This window comes from Microtus ochrogaster, unplaced genomic scaffold, assembly GCF_000317375.1.
Source record: "Microtus ochrogaster isolate Prairie Vole_2 unplaced genomic scaffold, MicOch1.0 UNK96, whole genome shotgun sequence".
NCBI classification, from domain to species: Eukaryota; Metazoa; Chordata; class Mammalia; order Rodentia; family Cricetidae; genus Microtus; species Microtus ochrogaster.
In genome coordinates, this window is record NW_004949194.1 from 973,110 (window position 1) to 989,284 (window position 16,175).

Sequence of the window (16,175 nt, forward strand, 5' to 3'; positions counted from 1 at the left end):
TCCATGTCTAGGAAGGTGAACATCCAAACTGGCTAGGCTCCCACAAAGCCAGCCCGGTCAAAACAGAGTTTGCAGCAAGGCAGCTGGAGCGAAAGTAGAAGCGCTGTTTGCTAGCCGCTGCAACTCCGGCGTGTGGGGCTTCTGGGTTTTTGTTCTCTGCCCCTGGACACTGGGCTTCTTGCTCTGTGTATGGAATTGATTTGATTACATTTGATTTGTTCAGGAACTCATGTTTCCTAGTCTTTAAACACTAAAACAGGACAGTTTGTGTCACCCTTGCATTGATTCAAGTCACAACTTTGAAACAGCGCCATCTGCTGGATAACAGGTAATGTGGCCGATTTTGTTTCTAATGGAACTTTCACTGCTTTCTTTGCTACCACAATGGATTGTATTATACGAGGCTTATATGACTATGGAGGTACCACAATTTATTAGTTACTAGGTTTTAGTTTTCTTCTCGATATTCTATCATTAAGAAAGAATATGGCACACTTAAGAATGATACAATCTTTATAGTCTAATAATGAACAGCTAGTGGCAGCATTAATATAATCAAAAATCAGAGGTTATCTGAACAAGTGGACACTATGATAGATGGAATTGATTCCATATCTAAGGGTACTAGGAAGTTATCTGAAAGGATTCATACTGTTGAATTTGACATTTAAAAGTTACCACAAAGTTTTGATATGTGACAGACAGAATGCTCCTCCAAGATGGCAATCTACATGATATCCAAGAAAAGTTCAAGGATGAACTTTTCTTTAAAGGGAAACATTAAAACCTTGGACTCACAGGTGCAGAACGAGGACCAGAAAATTGATGCCTTGATGAAATCACTAGAAATATATACAGGTCAGGAGATTCAGGCTTTACAAAAGACAATGATAAAAAAGATTTGAAATGATTGAGGAAATTATTGGAGCTGATGAACAGGAAAAGAATGCACCAAGACAGGATGCAACATCAACAGTGGCTGTCAGAACTGGCTTACATAGGGTTTTAGCATACTACCCTGTAATTTACTCTGACAAAGCATCAACTTCTAAAGGCTCGAAGGGAGCCAAAGAAGGTAGATGGATGCCAATAGGACTGAATGATCTAAAAGAAATTAAGAAGCTGCTGTAACTTATGACTTGCATTCCACATTCGTTAAGGAGATGATAAAAACTTGGGCCTCTAATGTCAGAGCTACACCCATGATTTTTCTCAGTTAGTTTCAGCAGTCCTGGATGATGGACCTTCCTTAATGTTTGGAATGCATTTCAGGGAGGAATCCAAAAATAGGAACAACAGGGAAGAGCAAAAGGTATGGAGGTTTCTCAAGATCAAATTCTTCGAGAAGACCGTTATGCTGACCCACAAGTCCAAGCTCTTTACGATGAAGAAATCTTGTCCCTATGCCACAAAGCAGCCTTGAATACTTGGGGCAGGATTTAAGAACTAAGAAAAAGAATTGAATCGTATACCAGTGTTAGACAGGAACAGAAAGAACCTTTTACTGACTTTTTATAAAGATTAACTAAGACTCTACAAGTAGGAGTAACAGATCCAGAAGCTAGACGAATACTTCTTGAATCTCTAGCTTTTGAGAATGCAAACATAGAATGCAAAAAGATAATTAGACCTTTAAGGTTTAAATCAGCACCTATAGATGAATGGATTCTGAAGACAATGAATGTTGAGACATTTGACTGTAATGATGAATCAATTTCCAAATTGATGAGAAGCAATTTCCAAAGCAAGGAGAAGACATCAAATTGCCAAATGTTTTAATTGTGGTAAAATAGGACATCTAAAAAGGGATTGCAGGAAAGGAATTTCTGGGAATAATATCTCCTCTGGGAATGGCAAAATTAGGAGACCTTGGCCTTCAGGTATATGTAGAAGGTGTGGTAAAGGATGACATTGGATCAATGAATGCAAATCAACAACAGACAGTCAAGGCAACTGGATACCATCGGGAAACTCCTTGAGGGGCCTCTCACAGGCCCCCAAGTCAGAAGTGGCCCAGTCATTTCCAGTAACTGTGGAGGATATGTCACTCTAGGAAAATTAGAAAATCCAGAGCCACCTGTAAAAGATCATGCTGTTCTAAATGATGTCATAAGCATGAAAGATAAATTAAAAATTCAAATAGGAAATAAGAAACATATATTCTGGCCAACTTCTATAAATGATCAGAGACCAAAGCTAAGAGTGCATATAAATGGAATTGTGATTGTTGGCTTGATAGACACAGAAGCAGATGTGAGTATCATCACTCCAGAACTGTGGCATCCAAATTGGCCTCATCAAGAGGCAGATGTTCAATTACTAGGAATTGGAACCATATCTCAAGTTAAACAAAGCACGAGATGGATTGACTGTATTTTGCCAGAAGGTCAAAGGGGAAAACTGAGGCCATATGCAGCTAATATTGCAAAAAAAATTATGGGGCTGTGACCTGCTACAGCAATGGAATATCCACATTAACATTCCTGCAGTCCCAGGAACTCATAATTCTGGGAAGGATGTAATAAGGTACAATGCACAAAGGTCACCACCTATTCAGACTGTATAAGAACATAAAACAACTAACAACCTTTTAGAGACACCAACAGCCCATACCTTAAAAACGGTTAACTGAAAAGCCAATATGGGTTAAGCAATGGCCTGTAGCTGAAGATGAATTTCAGGCTTTAGAACGATTGGTACAGGAGCAATTAGATGTTAACCATATTGAGGAATCAACTAGCCCTTGGAATTCTCCTCTGTTTGTTGGTAAAAAGAAATCTGATAAATGGAGAATGGTGACAGATCTAAGTGCTGTCAACAAGGTAATTCAACCTATGGGCACTCTACAATCTGGAATTCCTCTCCCTTTCCTATTACCAAAAGGATGGCCTCTTATAGTTATTGATTTAAAAGATTATTTCTTCACTACCTTTACAAGAAAAAGTATAGAGAAAAAATTGCCTTCACAGTGACTACTTATAATAATTCTCAGTCTACTAGGAGATATCAGTGGACTATCCTTCCACAGGGGATGCTCAGTATCCCAACAAACTCAATACTTTGTGAGTCAGCCTTTGGAAATAATACAAAAGCAATCTCCTAAATCTATAATTTACTATTACATGGACGACATTTTACTTTCTGAATCAAACATGGATACTTTAGACAGAATATTTGAAGAAGTGAAGGAAATTTTGCCAAAATGGGGATTGCAAATTCTTCCTGAAAAAATACAGAGAGGAGATTCTGTCAATTACCTAGGCTATAAAATAGGTTGCAGAAAATTAGGACACAGAAAGTTTAAATTAGAAGAGACTGGCTGAGGACTCTTAATGATTTTCAAAGAATGTTGGGAGACATTTCCAGTCTATGACCTACTGTTGGGATAACACCTGATCTCATAATTCCTTTAAAAAAAACCTTAGATGGTGATAAAGATTTGAATAGTCCCAGAGAATTAACAGCTGAAGCAGAGAAGGAATTGACAATTATGGAGGAAAAAAATTACAGAAGGCGCATGTGGATAGGGTGAATCCAAATCTTAATTGTATTCTAGTCATATTGCCTTCCAAAATTTCTTCTACAGGAATTTTAATGCAGAGGGACAATATTATCATAGAATGTGTCTTTTTATCACATAAACCAAGTAAAAAATTAAAAAAACTTATGTGGAAAATATCTCCGAATTAATTATAAAAGGTAAATTGAGACTTCGCCAACTAGCAGGTATAGACCCAACAGAGATTATAGTGCCTTTCAGTACTGATGAAATAAAAAAGTTAGGGGAAGACAATGAACCATGGCAAATTTTTTTGAAGAAATTAATAGTAATTGTCTCAAAAGCAATAGACTTAACATTGTAAAAAGAAATTCTTGGATTCTTCCTGAATGTATGTGATGTTCAAATAACTGGAGCCCATCCATTTTATACTGATGCAAATAAATCAGAAAAGGCAGGTTACAAATCAGAAGAATTAAGTAAGGTGGAACAAAGCCCTTATAATGGCAGAATTATATGCCATTCTCATAGTGCTAAGGGATTTTAAAGAACCTCTTAATACTGTTACTGATTCACAATATGCAGAAAGAGTTATCTTGCATATTGAAACCACTGAATTTATACCAGATGATACAGAACTGATTTAATTGTTTATCCAGGTGCAAGACATAATCAAAAATAGGCTTTGTCCTATATACATTATACACATCCAATCTCATATGGATCTGCCAGGTCCTCTAGCACAAGGTAATGCAGAAACTGATCAATTATTGATTGGAAGCATGTTGCAGACCTCAGAATTTCATAAAAGTAAAACATTACATCAATAGCAAAGATTTAAAGAAAGAGTTTTCTATTACATGACAACAAGCTAAGGAGACTATAAAGAGATGTCCTACTTGCTCTTTCTCCCTGCAGGGACTAAACCAAAGGCATGAAATCTGGTACATTGATGTGTTCCACTTTGCAGAATTTGGAAAGTTAAAATGTGTACATCACATCATTGACACTTATTCAGCCTTTCAATGGGCAACTGCTTTAAGCTCAGAAAAGGCTTATTCTGTAATCACACATTTATTAGAAGTTATGGCCATCATGGGTATACCTGTACAAATAAAGACAGATAATAATCCAGCTTATGTCTCTAGGAAAATGAAATGGTTTTTCGTTTATTATAATATTAGGCATGTTACAGCTATACTACACAATCCTACCGGTCAAGCAGTTATAGAAAGATCACATCAAACTATACAGGATATGTTAAACAAATAGAAAGGGGTGGAAATGCCCCCAGAAATAGGTTACATAATGCTTTATGAACCTTGAATTTTCTTGATGTTAATGAGAAAGGGACAACAGCAGCAGAAAGACGTTGGATAATGGAAAAACCTGCTGAATTAAATCACCTTGTTTATTTTAAGGATGTGTTGACCTCACAGTGGAAGCCAGGAGATGTGCTGCATTGGGGAAGGGGTTTGCTCTGGTTTCCACAGAAGAAGAAAAATTGTGGATACCATCAAAATTAATAAAGGTTCAGTTTGAAGAAAAGAAAGCTCTTGGTAAAGAGAAATGATAGCTCATCCACATTGATGATAACCACACAGGTGATAAGAAAAGTATATAAGATGGAGGTAGGGCTCTGTTCTTGTCTTTGCAGGAAAACACTCATCTTTTAAAAATTCAAGGGATGCTAGATGTTTGAATACTGAAAGGTGGAAAAATAACCACCCAATAAGGATCATCAAGAAATCGTAATATGTTCCGTAAGCAAAAATGTTGTGTGTATGTGTATTTATGAATATATAGAGCTGATAGCTAGTTTTGGAGTTGGACACTGGCTCTGTCACTCTCTAATTCTAAGCCTGTTGTTAAGAGAAAAGCCCAGAGTTTCTTTCTCATGTCAGGAGCCATGATATGGGACAGAAAAAAAAAGAATTTAGAAAATTTTTCTACTTTTCTTCATATCTATTTTTGTCTTTATCATACCTTTCATTGAATATATATGTCTATATAAATATATATTCATTGTTTTCCACAATGAACAATGAATTTTCCTGCAGTAATCTTTGAAGTTTCCAGGAAGAAGATGGGGCCCCACAACAACTCCACCTGATTGATAAGACATCGTGATGCTGATAGCTCTACTATAAGACCTGTTTCGGGTACCAGCTGCACAAGATGGTACCAACTTGGTTAGCTTAAATGGTGCACATTTTTACAATGTTCTGGCCAGACCTCCACAAAATACTCAGAGACTATTTGCAACCATACCAGATATTAATCTTGAAATTTAGCCATCATTTTACTTTCACAGAATCCCATAGAAAGAACATCACCCCCATGACAGCTGGAAGTAATTCTAGAAGACGACATCCCCTCTCCCAGCAAAGTTTATCCTCAGGATTAGGGACATCATTTAGGGGTTGATTATAATTGGTATATGGTTGAGCGTTGGGAAAGGAATTTTATAGACTCAGGGATCTTTTTGAAAAAAAGGGGAAATTGGATGGGATAATATATTGGTATGAGCTTACTCACACTAATAATATTAGTGAGTAATAGACTGAATACTTGTGAGTTATTATTTATAGACAATTACATTGGTATAGATTCTTGTATAATATAATGATACGAAGTTAAATTATATTGAATATTGTATGCATGCATGCATGCATACTTCTACCTCTGTTTAAAACATTTTTACGTATTGATATATTTACCATATTGCAGTGTACATTTCTACCTCTGATCAATATACTTATATGTTGTTTACATTTGGAGGTCATTATTCTCATTTATTGCACAGTTGTTTATTGTCTTAATCTTTAAGTTATATAGGTATTAAGAATTATAGATCAATAGTCATCTATGTCATACTTATAGTTAGACTAATCAGGTTCTTTAGATATTCTGCATAAATAGATAATCTTCAACCACTTCAAAGAGATATAGAAAATGGCATTTAAATAACTTAGAGTTCTGTTGAAATGAGACACAATTGCTCCTGGCAGCACCTATCTATTCCAGAGAGAATGTTGAGCACTGAAGATACTCCAATTGTAGCTTGTTTTCTTCTTTCCAAAAACAGGCCTTTGGGCAAAGAAATGCCCATGCCTCAACCACTGTCAAGATATATAGTATCTGGAAATGGATAAACAGGACTGTCAAATCTTGCCAAGACAAGGTTAAAACCGTTTTTGAAAAATTTCTTGACTTTGAAAAATTATCTGCCAGTTTTTCTAGGCCTTAGCCAAAGTTGGTTGCTTCAACGCTGCAGATGGGACTTTGGGTGGTTGTCCAGGTAGCCAGTTGTCTCTGTTATTTGTTACACGTTTTGGAAGTTGCTTGATTGCACTTCCTACTCACTCAAGTAACATTATTTCCCTTCTTAGATCTTTGATGGGGTTGAAGACTATATAAATGTAGTTACTTTCCTCTCATGACTTGGCCAAGTTATTTATTATACAAGACTTAAGCTAGTTAGAATAGGATATTTGTTCTTATTGTATATGATTTTGTATTAGGCTTAGAAGTCTCTTATCTAAACAAAAGGGGGAGGTGCTGCAGGAAGGTTTACAGCTTTTAATTACTCGCCTACTGGGGTGAGGCCTCTTATAGTATTTACCGGGATGCCGAAGTACATCTCCCCTTCTGGTTTCTGTTTGCTCATTCAGATTGTTTGGATCACATTTTCTATCAACCTTTCAAGCAGAGAATTCTGATTTGTGAGTTTTTCCCCTAAATAAATATCTATCTCTAAGTTCTGAGCTAGTGTGGGATTTTTTTTTTAAGCGTCCGATCGCTCTGCCATCACACCCCTGCTTGATTTCTGTTTGGAAAATCACACTTCAGATTATTGCAGCCAATATAATTGACTTTGAACGGGGGCTGTTGGAGGCTTCTCTCTTCCCCTCATCATCTCCTATCTGCTGAGAGCTGCAGGCTGCTGAGCCCCTGTCCTTCACTGTACCTTCTGCTCTATAACTGCAAACAGAAACCTCAAGTCTCCTCTGGGGTTTCTTTCATCTTTAGGAGACTTCAGGCTGCCTCTGAGTTCTCCTCCCCCACACAGTCAGAGTGGGTACACTTACCTGTGAGAAGGAGGCCCTGCCAAGTGGTGCAACCCTTGCAGGGAATCTCAGAGCAAACCTCCATCTCTCTTCTCACTGTGCCGTCCTTCCTCTGAGGAGAAGAGCCTCAACTCCAACAAGGCCCCCAGGTTCTACTGTTCTTCCCCTGTTTGAGATGAGCTGCCTCCCAGGCTGGAGCACTTCCCAGAATTCAATGGACTCTGTGTGGTGGGGTCTGTGTCCAAGGCACTTCTCTGTCCCTTCCACTCTTAGTGCTGCCCACATCCCTCTCAACTTTTCTCTCTTTATGTGTCTCCATCAAGCAACTCACAGCTGATAAGCATCTCCATGCCCTCAGAGAACAATGGCTCTTCCCAGGACTAACATCTGCTGTCTAGATTCTGTCAGCACCCAAGAGGGATTTACCTCCGGGCCTGTGTGTTCTTGTGACACAGAAACCTGACTGAGCACCTAGTCTGCCCATGTTCTTAGTGCTTTGGGAAGGTGTGACTTCCCCCCAGAAGAAGGTGACAGAAATGCATGTGATGGCTGGAAAAGGACAAGAAGAATGATCAATAAGGATTAATATCAATTCTTTGTAACAACATTCACCAGTCAAAGTTCTGATCCAGGGGAGAGGCCTAGGAGCAGTTAGTTGTGTGAGGAGTTTCGAGTCTTTGGTGTTGGGAAAGAGGTGACCTGTGTGTCCTGGAAAGGACCTGGACTCCCTCTTACTATGGAGGACTTCAAGGCAACTCTCTTAGTCAGGGTTTCTTTTGCTGTGAGGAAACACTGAGACAAAAAAGCAAGTTGTGGAGGAAAGGGTTTAGTTGGCTTACACTTCCATATTGCTGTTATTCACTGAAGGAAGTCAGGACAGGACCCCAAACAGGGCAGGATTCCAGAGGCAGGAGATGATGCAGAGGCCATGGAGGGCTGCTGTTTACCAGCTTGCTGGATCTTCTCTCTTACAGAACCCAGAACCACCACCCCAGGGATGGCACCATCTACCATGGTCTGGACTCTCCCTCAACAGACATTCCTTCCTCTCTGATTATTCTAGTTTGCATCAGGTTGACCCCCAAGCAGACAATACAGCAATCTTCCAGGATTTGGTGTTGGTTGAGCTCTGTGTTGGGTGACTCCAAGTGTGGGAGCCCATGTGTGACTCAGTTTCCATCTGGAGTCATTTATGACTTAAGTCATTTGCATTCAAGCTTGCCCTCTCCACGTTTTTCAATAACCTTGAGGGCTATGAGAGACTTCTGATTTAGCCCATGAGAAAAGTTTTTACTATTTAGTAAAAACTCTACTGATGATGGCAAAACCCAGGAACATCACGATAGAAAGTAAAGCTGTTTCCAAGCAGCAAGCACATGTTGGAGAAGAGGCTGCTCACTCAAGGATAGGAATGATCTTGTATTAGATACTGACCGACCATCTGTGCTATGCTTTGTATATAAGTAAGTTTTGTATATAAGCTGCTTTTGTATAAGCAAGTTTTTAAATAAACTCTGGGCTGTTTGGCTGCTTCGGCATAATCAGACAGACCTCCCGATTCTATCTTGTCTTGTGTTTCTTTCATCTGACTTTCCTTTGACTGTGAGGATCCCCTATCCAAGAACCCTAGGTGACTTTGTAGGAACAGTCTCCTACACCCACATTCTCTCTGATCTTCTTAGAAAATTGTTGCTCTTAGCCTAGGTGATTCCCCTGCAGTAATCCTGCCTTTCCCTATGAAATATACCATAAGTGAGGGTACTCTCTGGTTCCCCAGGTAGAGGGGCTTTATCAGACTAAACAAACAAACAAACAAATGAAAACATCAGACTGTTGACAGGGAACTTTGGGTTAATACACACAGGATGAAAACCAGTCTGAAAGACAAGGTCATGACTCAGGGAAACAATTTTCTGATTGTTGAGTGTGTGTTCCTGATATTGCCCACTGGGAGGAATATCACAGGGAGAACTGTAATATCATGTCTGGGGCTACAGCAGGCAGGGTCAACAAGTCAACTGTGAGCTGCCCTGAAACCCTCAGCAGAGATGGGATGCAGAACCTGACATTCTGCTCACTGTGTTCTCTGGGACTCATAATTCCATCTAGTGTAGGAAGGATCTAGACAAAGATCAAGATTTTGTCCGAGAAGCCCTGGAATAAAGTTGAAATAGTGTTTATCCAGAACATGGGTATCCTTGTGCCCCCCAAAATTTCAAAGACTTAGGACTTTCAAGATTTATCTTGAGACTTAAAGGAGAGGACACTAGCGTAGGAGCTGCACCTAGATTCACTACACAATTTCTGGTGACTAAATCACTCATTCTTTCTCCCCACAGGGTGGTAAGGTGGGTCTGTTCTTGAGGTCATAGAACATTGATTCCAAAGGATTTATATTCTGCTTTTCCTTTTCATTAATTTTTAAAATTTATTTTACATACCGAACAGTTTCCCCTCCTTCCTCTCCTCCCATTCCCTTCCCTACCTCCTTTTTATCATCCCACCCACTGCTCAGAAAGAGTAAGGCCTCCCATGTGAGTCAACAAAGCATGGAATACCAAGTTAAAGCAGGACCAAGCTCCACCCCCTGCAGCAAAGCGGACTGAGATGTCAGACCATGGGGAATAGGTTCCAAAAGGCCAGTTCATATGCCAAGGATGGGTCTTGATCCCACTGATAGGGGCCACAAACAGACCAAGCTACACAACCGATACCCACAGGCAGAGGGCTTAGGTCCATTCTAGGCAGGTTCATAAGCTGTTGGTCTAGAGTTTCCCCACCATGTGCTCCCACAAGCTCAAGTTTCCCTATCATGGTTTTAGCCCCCTTGCTCATTTAATCCCTCCACTCACTCTTCAGCTAGACTCCCTGTGCTCATCCCAGTCCTTGGCAGTGGATCTCTACATCTGTTTCCATCAGTCACTAGATGAAGGTTCTATAATAAAAATTAGAGGAGTCTTAGCTGGGGTCATCCTTGTGGATTCCTGGGAGTTTCCCCTAGCATTAGGTCTCTCCCTGCCCCATAATATTTTCCTCTATCAAGACATCTCTATCATTGCTCTCCCACTCTGATCTTCCCCCAACTTGACCATTCTGATCTCTCAGGTTTCCATCCCTCACCCCTTCTCTCTACACTCTCCCCACCACCAGTTCACCCAGGAGATCTCATCTAGTTCCCATTCCCAAGGTGATCCATATATCCCTCTTAGGGTCCTCCTTGTTAGCCAGATTCTCTGGGGCAGCACAGACATTAAGGGCCTCATTGAATGAATGGGACCTCCTGAGACTGAGAAGCAAAGGACACTGTCACTAAGACAAAAAGACAACCCACTGACTGGGAGAAGATCTTCACCAACCCCGCAACAGACAAAGGTCTGATCTCCAAAATATATAAAGAAATCAAGAAACTAGACCGTAAAAGGCTAATCAACCCAACTATAAAATGGGGCACTGAGCTGAACAGAGAATTCTCAACAGAAGAAGTTCAAATGGCCAAAAGACACCTAAGGTCATGCTCAATTTCCTTAGCGATCAGGGAAATGCAGATCAAGACAACTTTAAGATACCATCTTACACCTGTCAGAATGGCTAAAATAAAAAACACCAATGATAGCCTTTGCTGGAGAGGGTGTGGAGAAAGGGGTACACTCATCCATTGCTGGTGGGAATGCAAACTTGTACAACCACTTTGGAAAGCAGTGTGGCGGTTTCTTAGGAAATTTGGGATCAACCTACCCCTGGACCCAGCAATACCACTCTTGGGAACATACCCAAGAGATGCCTATCATACAACAAAAGTATATGCTCAACTACCCCATTTTTAGATTGAATTCTTTAGTATTTTGACGTCTAGTTTCATGAGTTCTTACATTTTGGAGATCAGCCTACTGTCAGACATGGGGTTGGAGAAAATCTTTTTCCATTCTGTATGTTGGCATTTTGTCTTATTTGACCAGGTTCTTTGCCTTATAGAAGCATTTCAGTTTCAGGATGTCCCATTTATTAATTGTTTTTCTGTGTCTGTTCTTGGTGTCAGGAATTAGTCTCCTGTGCCAATGTATTCAAGGATACTTCCCACTTTCTCTTCTATCAGATTGAGTGGAACTGGATTATGCTGATTTATTTTGATCTATTTGGACCTGAGTTTTGTCCATTGATGATAGACATGGGTCAATTTTCATACTTCTACAAGTTGACATCTAGTTATGCCAGCACCGTTTGTGGAAGGTGCTTTCTTTTTTCCCTTGTACAATTTTAGTTTCTTTGTCAAAAATAAGGTGCTCATAGCGGTGTGAATTTATGTCAGGGCCTTTGATTCAATTCTATTGATTCATGTGTTTGTTTTTATGTTAATACCAAGCTGTTTTTATTACTGAACTTTATAATAAAGATTGAAGTCAAGTATGATGATACTTTCTAAGTTCCTTTATTGAACAGGATTATTTTAGGTATCCTGGGTTGTTGTTGTTTTTGTTTGTTTGTTTGTTTGTTTCTCCATATGAAGTTGAGTATCATTCTTTTGAGTTCTGTGAAGAACTGCACTGATGTGAATTGCATTGAATCTGTAGATTGCTTTTGATAGATCACCATTTATGCTATATTAATCCCATCTACCAGAGAGCAGGGAAGATACTTACATTTTCTGATATATTTTTTTTAATTTCTTTCTTCAAAGACTTAAAGTTCTTGACATACAGGTCTTTCACTTGTTTGGTTAGAGTTACCCTCAAATATTTTAGGTTATTTATGGGTATTTAAAAGGTGATATTTCTCTGATTTTTTTCTCAGCCCATTTATCAATGGTATGTAGGAGGGCTACTTATATTTTGAGCTAATCTTGTGTCCCACCACATTACTGAAGGTGTTTATCACCTTTAGGAGTTCCCCAGTAGAGTTTTTGGGTCACTCAAGTATATTGTCATATCAACTGCAAATAGTGAAAGTTTGATGTCTTCCTTTCCAATTTATATCCCCTTGGTCTCCTTTTGTTGTCTTATTGCTCTAGTTAGAACTTCAAGTACTATATTGATTAGATTTGGAGAGAGTGGACAACCTTGTCTTGATTCTTATTTTAGTGAAATTGTTTAGAGTCTATCCATTTAATTTGATGTTCACTGTCAGTTTGTTGTATATTGCTTTTATTGTATTTAGCTATGCTCCTTGTATCCCTGACATTTATCATGAAGGGGTGTTAGATTCTGTAAGTTTTTCAGCATCTAATGAGATGTTCGTGTGTTTTTTTTTCTTTCAGTTTGTTTACATGGTGAATTACACTGAGAGATTTTTTAAAGGGAGAGAGACCACGCCCCAATGGGCGGGTATCTCAGCGGCTATAGGCTGGAGGAGCGGAAGGACCTCCCGCAACAGATTCTGTAAGTTTTTCAGCATCTAATGAGATGGTCGTGTGTTTTTTTTTTCTTTCAGTTTGTTTACATGGTGAATTACACTGAGAGATTTTATACATTGAACAATTCCTGCATCTCTGGGATGAATCCTGCATAGTCGTGATGTATTTTTTAAAAATATCTTCTTGCATCATTTTCCACTATTTTATAAAGTATTTTTGCATCACTGTTCACAAGGGACATTAGTCTGCAATTCTCTTTCATTCTTGCATCATTATGTGGCTTTCTTAATAGGGTTACTACAGTCTCATAAAAAGAGTTCGGCAATGTTTTTTTTTCTGTTTATATTTATGGAAAAATTTGAGGAGCAAAAGTATTAGCTCGTCTTTAAAATTCTGGTAGAATTCTTCACTGAAACAATCTTTCCCTGGAATCATTTTTGTAGGGTGAATTTTAATGACTGCTTCTATTTACTTCGTGGTTATAGGTTTATTTAAATTGCTTGTGTGGTCTTGATTTAATTTTGGTATGTAGTACATATCCAGAAAATTATAAATTTTCCAATTTGTGGAGTACAGGTTTTTGAAGTATGACCTAATGGTTCTCTGAATTTCCTCAGTTTCTGTTGTTATGTCCTCTAGTCCTCCCTTTGGGGATGCTAACTGTTCTGCAAAGCCTCATAGCCCATCATAACAATTGACTAAGAGCCTGGGCATCTGTGTAGTTGTGTTCACCATGCTGAGACTCAAAAGGGCTTACTCTGGTAACTTAGCCTAACTATGGCTCTCATGATAACACTGACTGGTTTCATGATCTAGGAGATTCACAGAGCTGATAAATCATTATTCTCTGTTCACTCCAACAGGTCAGATTCCAAACCTGTCCACACTCCCCAGATCACCTGGAGTCAGGCTTCTGGGACAATGATCTGGAGCCAGAACTTCAGGTGCCCCCCCCTCTAAAATGTTCCATAAGCCGGGCGGTGGTGGCGCACCCCTTTAATCCCAGCACTTGGGAGGCAGAGGCAGGCGGATCTCTGTGAGTTCGAGACCAGCCTGGTCTGCAAGAGCTACTTTCAGGACAGGCTCCAAAACCACAGAGAAACCCTGTCTCGAAAAAAAAAAAAAACCAAAACAAACAAAATGTTCCATAGCTAGACCTTCCCTGCACCCTAAGGGTTTTCATGGGCTTAGGTGTCTGTTGAGACCCACAGATCTGGACTTGGGTTTCTCCCTCATACATCCTGCTCTCAGCAGGCTAAATTCATACCAAAGATTCTGCAATTGCAGTTTGTCCACCCTGAACGTGTCTTGCATCAAATGCTCAAACACCAATAAGGACAGAAAATACTGAAAGGTAGTCGGCAAGGTAGAGAACTGGCATTCCTTGTGTGCAAAGCTGACACAACAACCCCTACTCCCCAGAGGACACAAAGAATCACCAACTGCATACATCGTGATACACATGCTCTTCTTCAGTTTCAACCTCAAAATTTCAGATTTGAAGGGTAAAAAATCCTGTGTCCATCTGGATGGCATTCCCAAACAGCAGAGATCTACTGATGTGCTTTGTCACTCTGCCACTGTGTACAGGTCACAGAATGCTTTAATTGGTGGTTATTACAAACTGCCAGTTCATGGCTGTTAACAAGAGTTACCATTTTGTAACAATAAAAGACTTGATTATTCTTTGGTATAGTAAGAACAATTATGATGTAGATGGTGTTAATTTCAATGGTTAATAAAGAAACTGCCTTAATGATGTGGGAGTGACTTCTTTCTATCTGTTGCTTTCATTGGTTAATTAGTAAAGAAAACTGCTTGGCCTGACAGGGCAGAATTTAAATAGGAGGAGTAGACCGGAGAGAATGCTGGGAAGAAGGGAGGTGAGCCAGACGCCATGGAGCCAGCCACCAGGTCAGACATGCTGAATCTTTCCCAGTAAGCTACCACCTCATGGTGCTACACAGATTATTAAAAATGGGTTAAGCAAGATATGAGAGTTAGCCAAGAGTCCTCATTGTCCGCTATGTTCAGAGAGTCCAGTTTTATCCCAGGCTTTTCCAGACCCAGGCCAGCTGGCCTTGGTGAGTTCCCAGTAGAACATCCCCATTGTCTCAGTGTGTGGGTGCACCCCTCGCAGTCCTGAGTTCCTTGCTCGTGCTCTCTCTCCTTCTGCTCCTGATTTGGACCTTGAGATTTCTTTCCGGTGCTCCAATGTGAGTCTCTGTCTCTGTCTCCTTTCATCGCCTGACGAAGGAGAACTCAAGAACAATGGCAATGGGTTTCTGATCCTACTGCACGCACTGGCTTTGTGGGAGCCTAGGCAGTTTGGATGCTCAACTTGCTAGACCTGGATGGAGGTGGGGTTCCTTGGACTTCCCACAGGACAGGGAACCCTGATTGCTTTTCGGGCTGAGGGGGGGGACTTAATTGGGGGAGGGGGAGGGAAATGGGAGGCGGTGGCGGGGAAGAGACAGAAATCTTTAATAAATAAATAAATTTTTAAAAAAAGAGAGAGAGTTAGCCAAGAAGAGGCCAGGCAGTGTTTAAATGAATACAGTTTGTATGTTGTTATTTCAGGGCATAAGCTAGCCAAGCAGCTGGAAGCTGGGCAGCAAGAATACAGCCCGCAGCTCCTTCTACACAATGATGCTGCAGGATAATGCTCTTGTACACTGTAAAGATTTGTCACTTGGCCGGGAGGTGGTGGCGCACGCCTTTAATCCCAGAACTCGGGAGGCAGAGGCAGGCGGATCTCTGTGAGTTCTAGGCCAACCTGGTCTGCAAGAGCTAGTGCCAGGACAGGCTCCAAAGCTACAAAGAAACCCTGTCTCGAAAAAAAAATTGTCACTTGTATTGTTTTAATAAAGCACCGATTGGCCATTAGCCAGGCATGAAGTATAGACTAGGAAAATTCTGGGAAGAGAATAGGCAGAGGTACAGTCACAAGCCAGACACAGAGGAAGCAAGATGAAAATGGATTACTGGGAAAAAGTACCAAGCCACATAGCTAAATATAGACAAGAATTATGGGTGAATTTAAGTCATAAGAGATAGTTGGTAATAATTCTGATCAATAAGCCAAACAGTTTATAATTAAATAAGCCTCTTATGTCTTCATTTGGGGCTGAATGGCTATGGAACCAGGTGTGACAGAAACTCCCAACTACACAAATAGAACATCTTCCCCTTCTGCTGCATTGTACCACAGTGATTCCTTAGTGAATTGTGCAATACAAGAAGGGTACTAAAAGGTTGA

At 40.0% G+C, this 16,175-nt stretch overlaps 1 protein-coding gene across 1 annotated transcript in view; it reads right to left on the bottom strand.

Moving 5' to 3' along the window:
* LOC101986835 (pregnancy-specific glycoprotein 22-like) overlaps positions 1-7,663 on the bottom strand; it is an 18,133-nt gene extending 10,470 nt beyond the window's left edge. Inside the window, exon 1 of the mRNA XM_026777979.1 lies at positions 7,591-7,663. Within this exon, the coding sequence (XP_026633780.1) occupies positions 7,591-7,654 (64 nt within the window). The 5' untranslated portion in view covers positions 7,655-7,663. The remainder of the gene's footprint in view (positions 1-7,590) is intronic.
* Between the last annotated feature and the right edge of the window lie 8,512 nt (positions 7,664-16,175).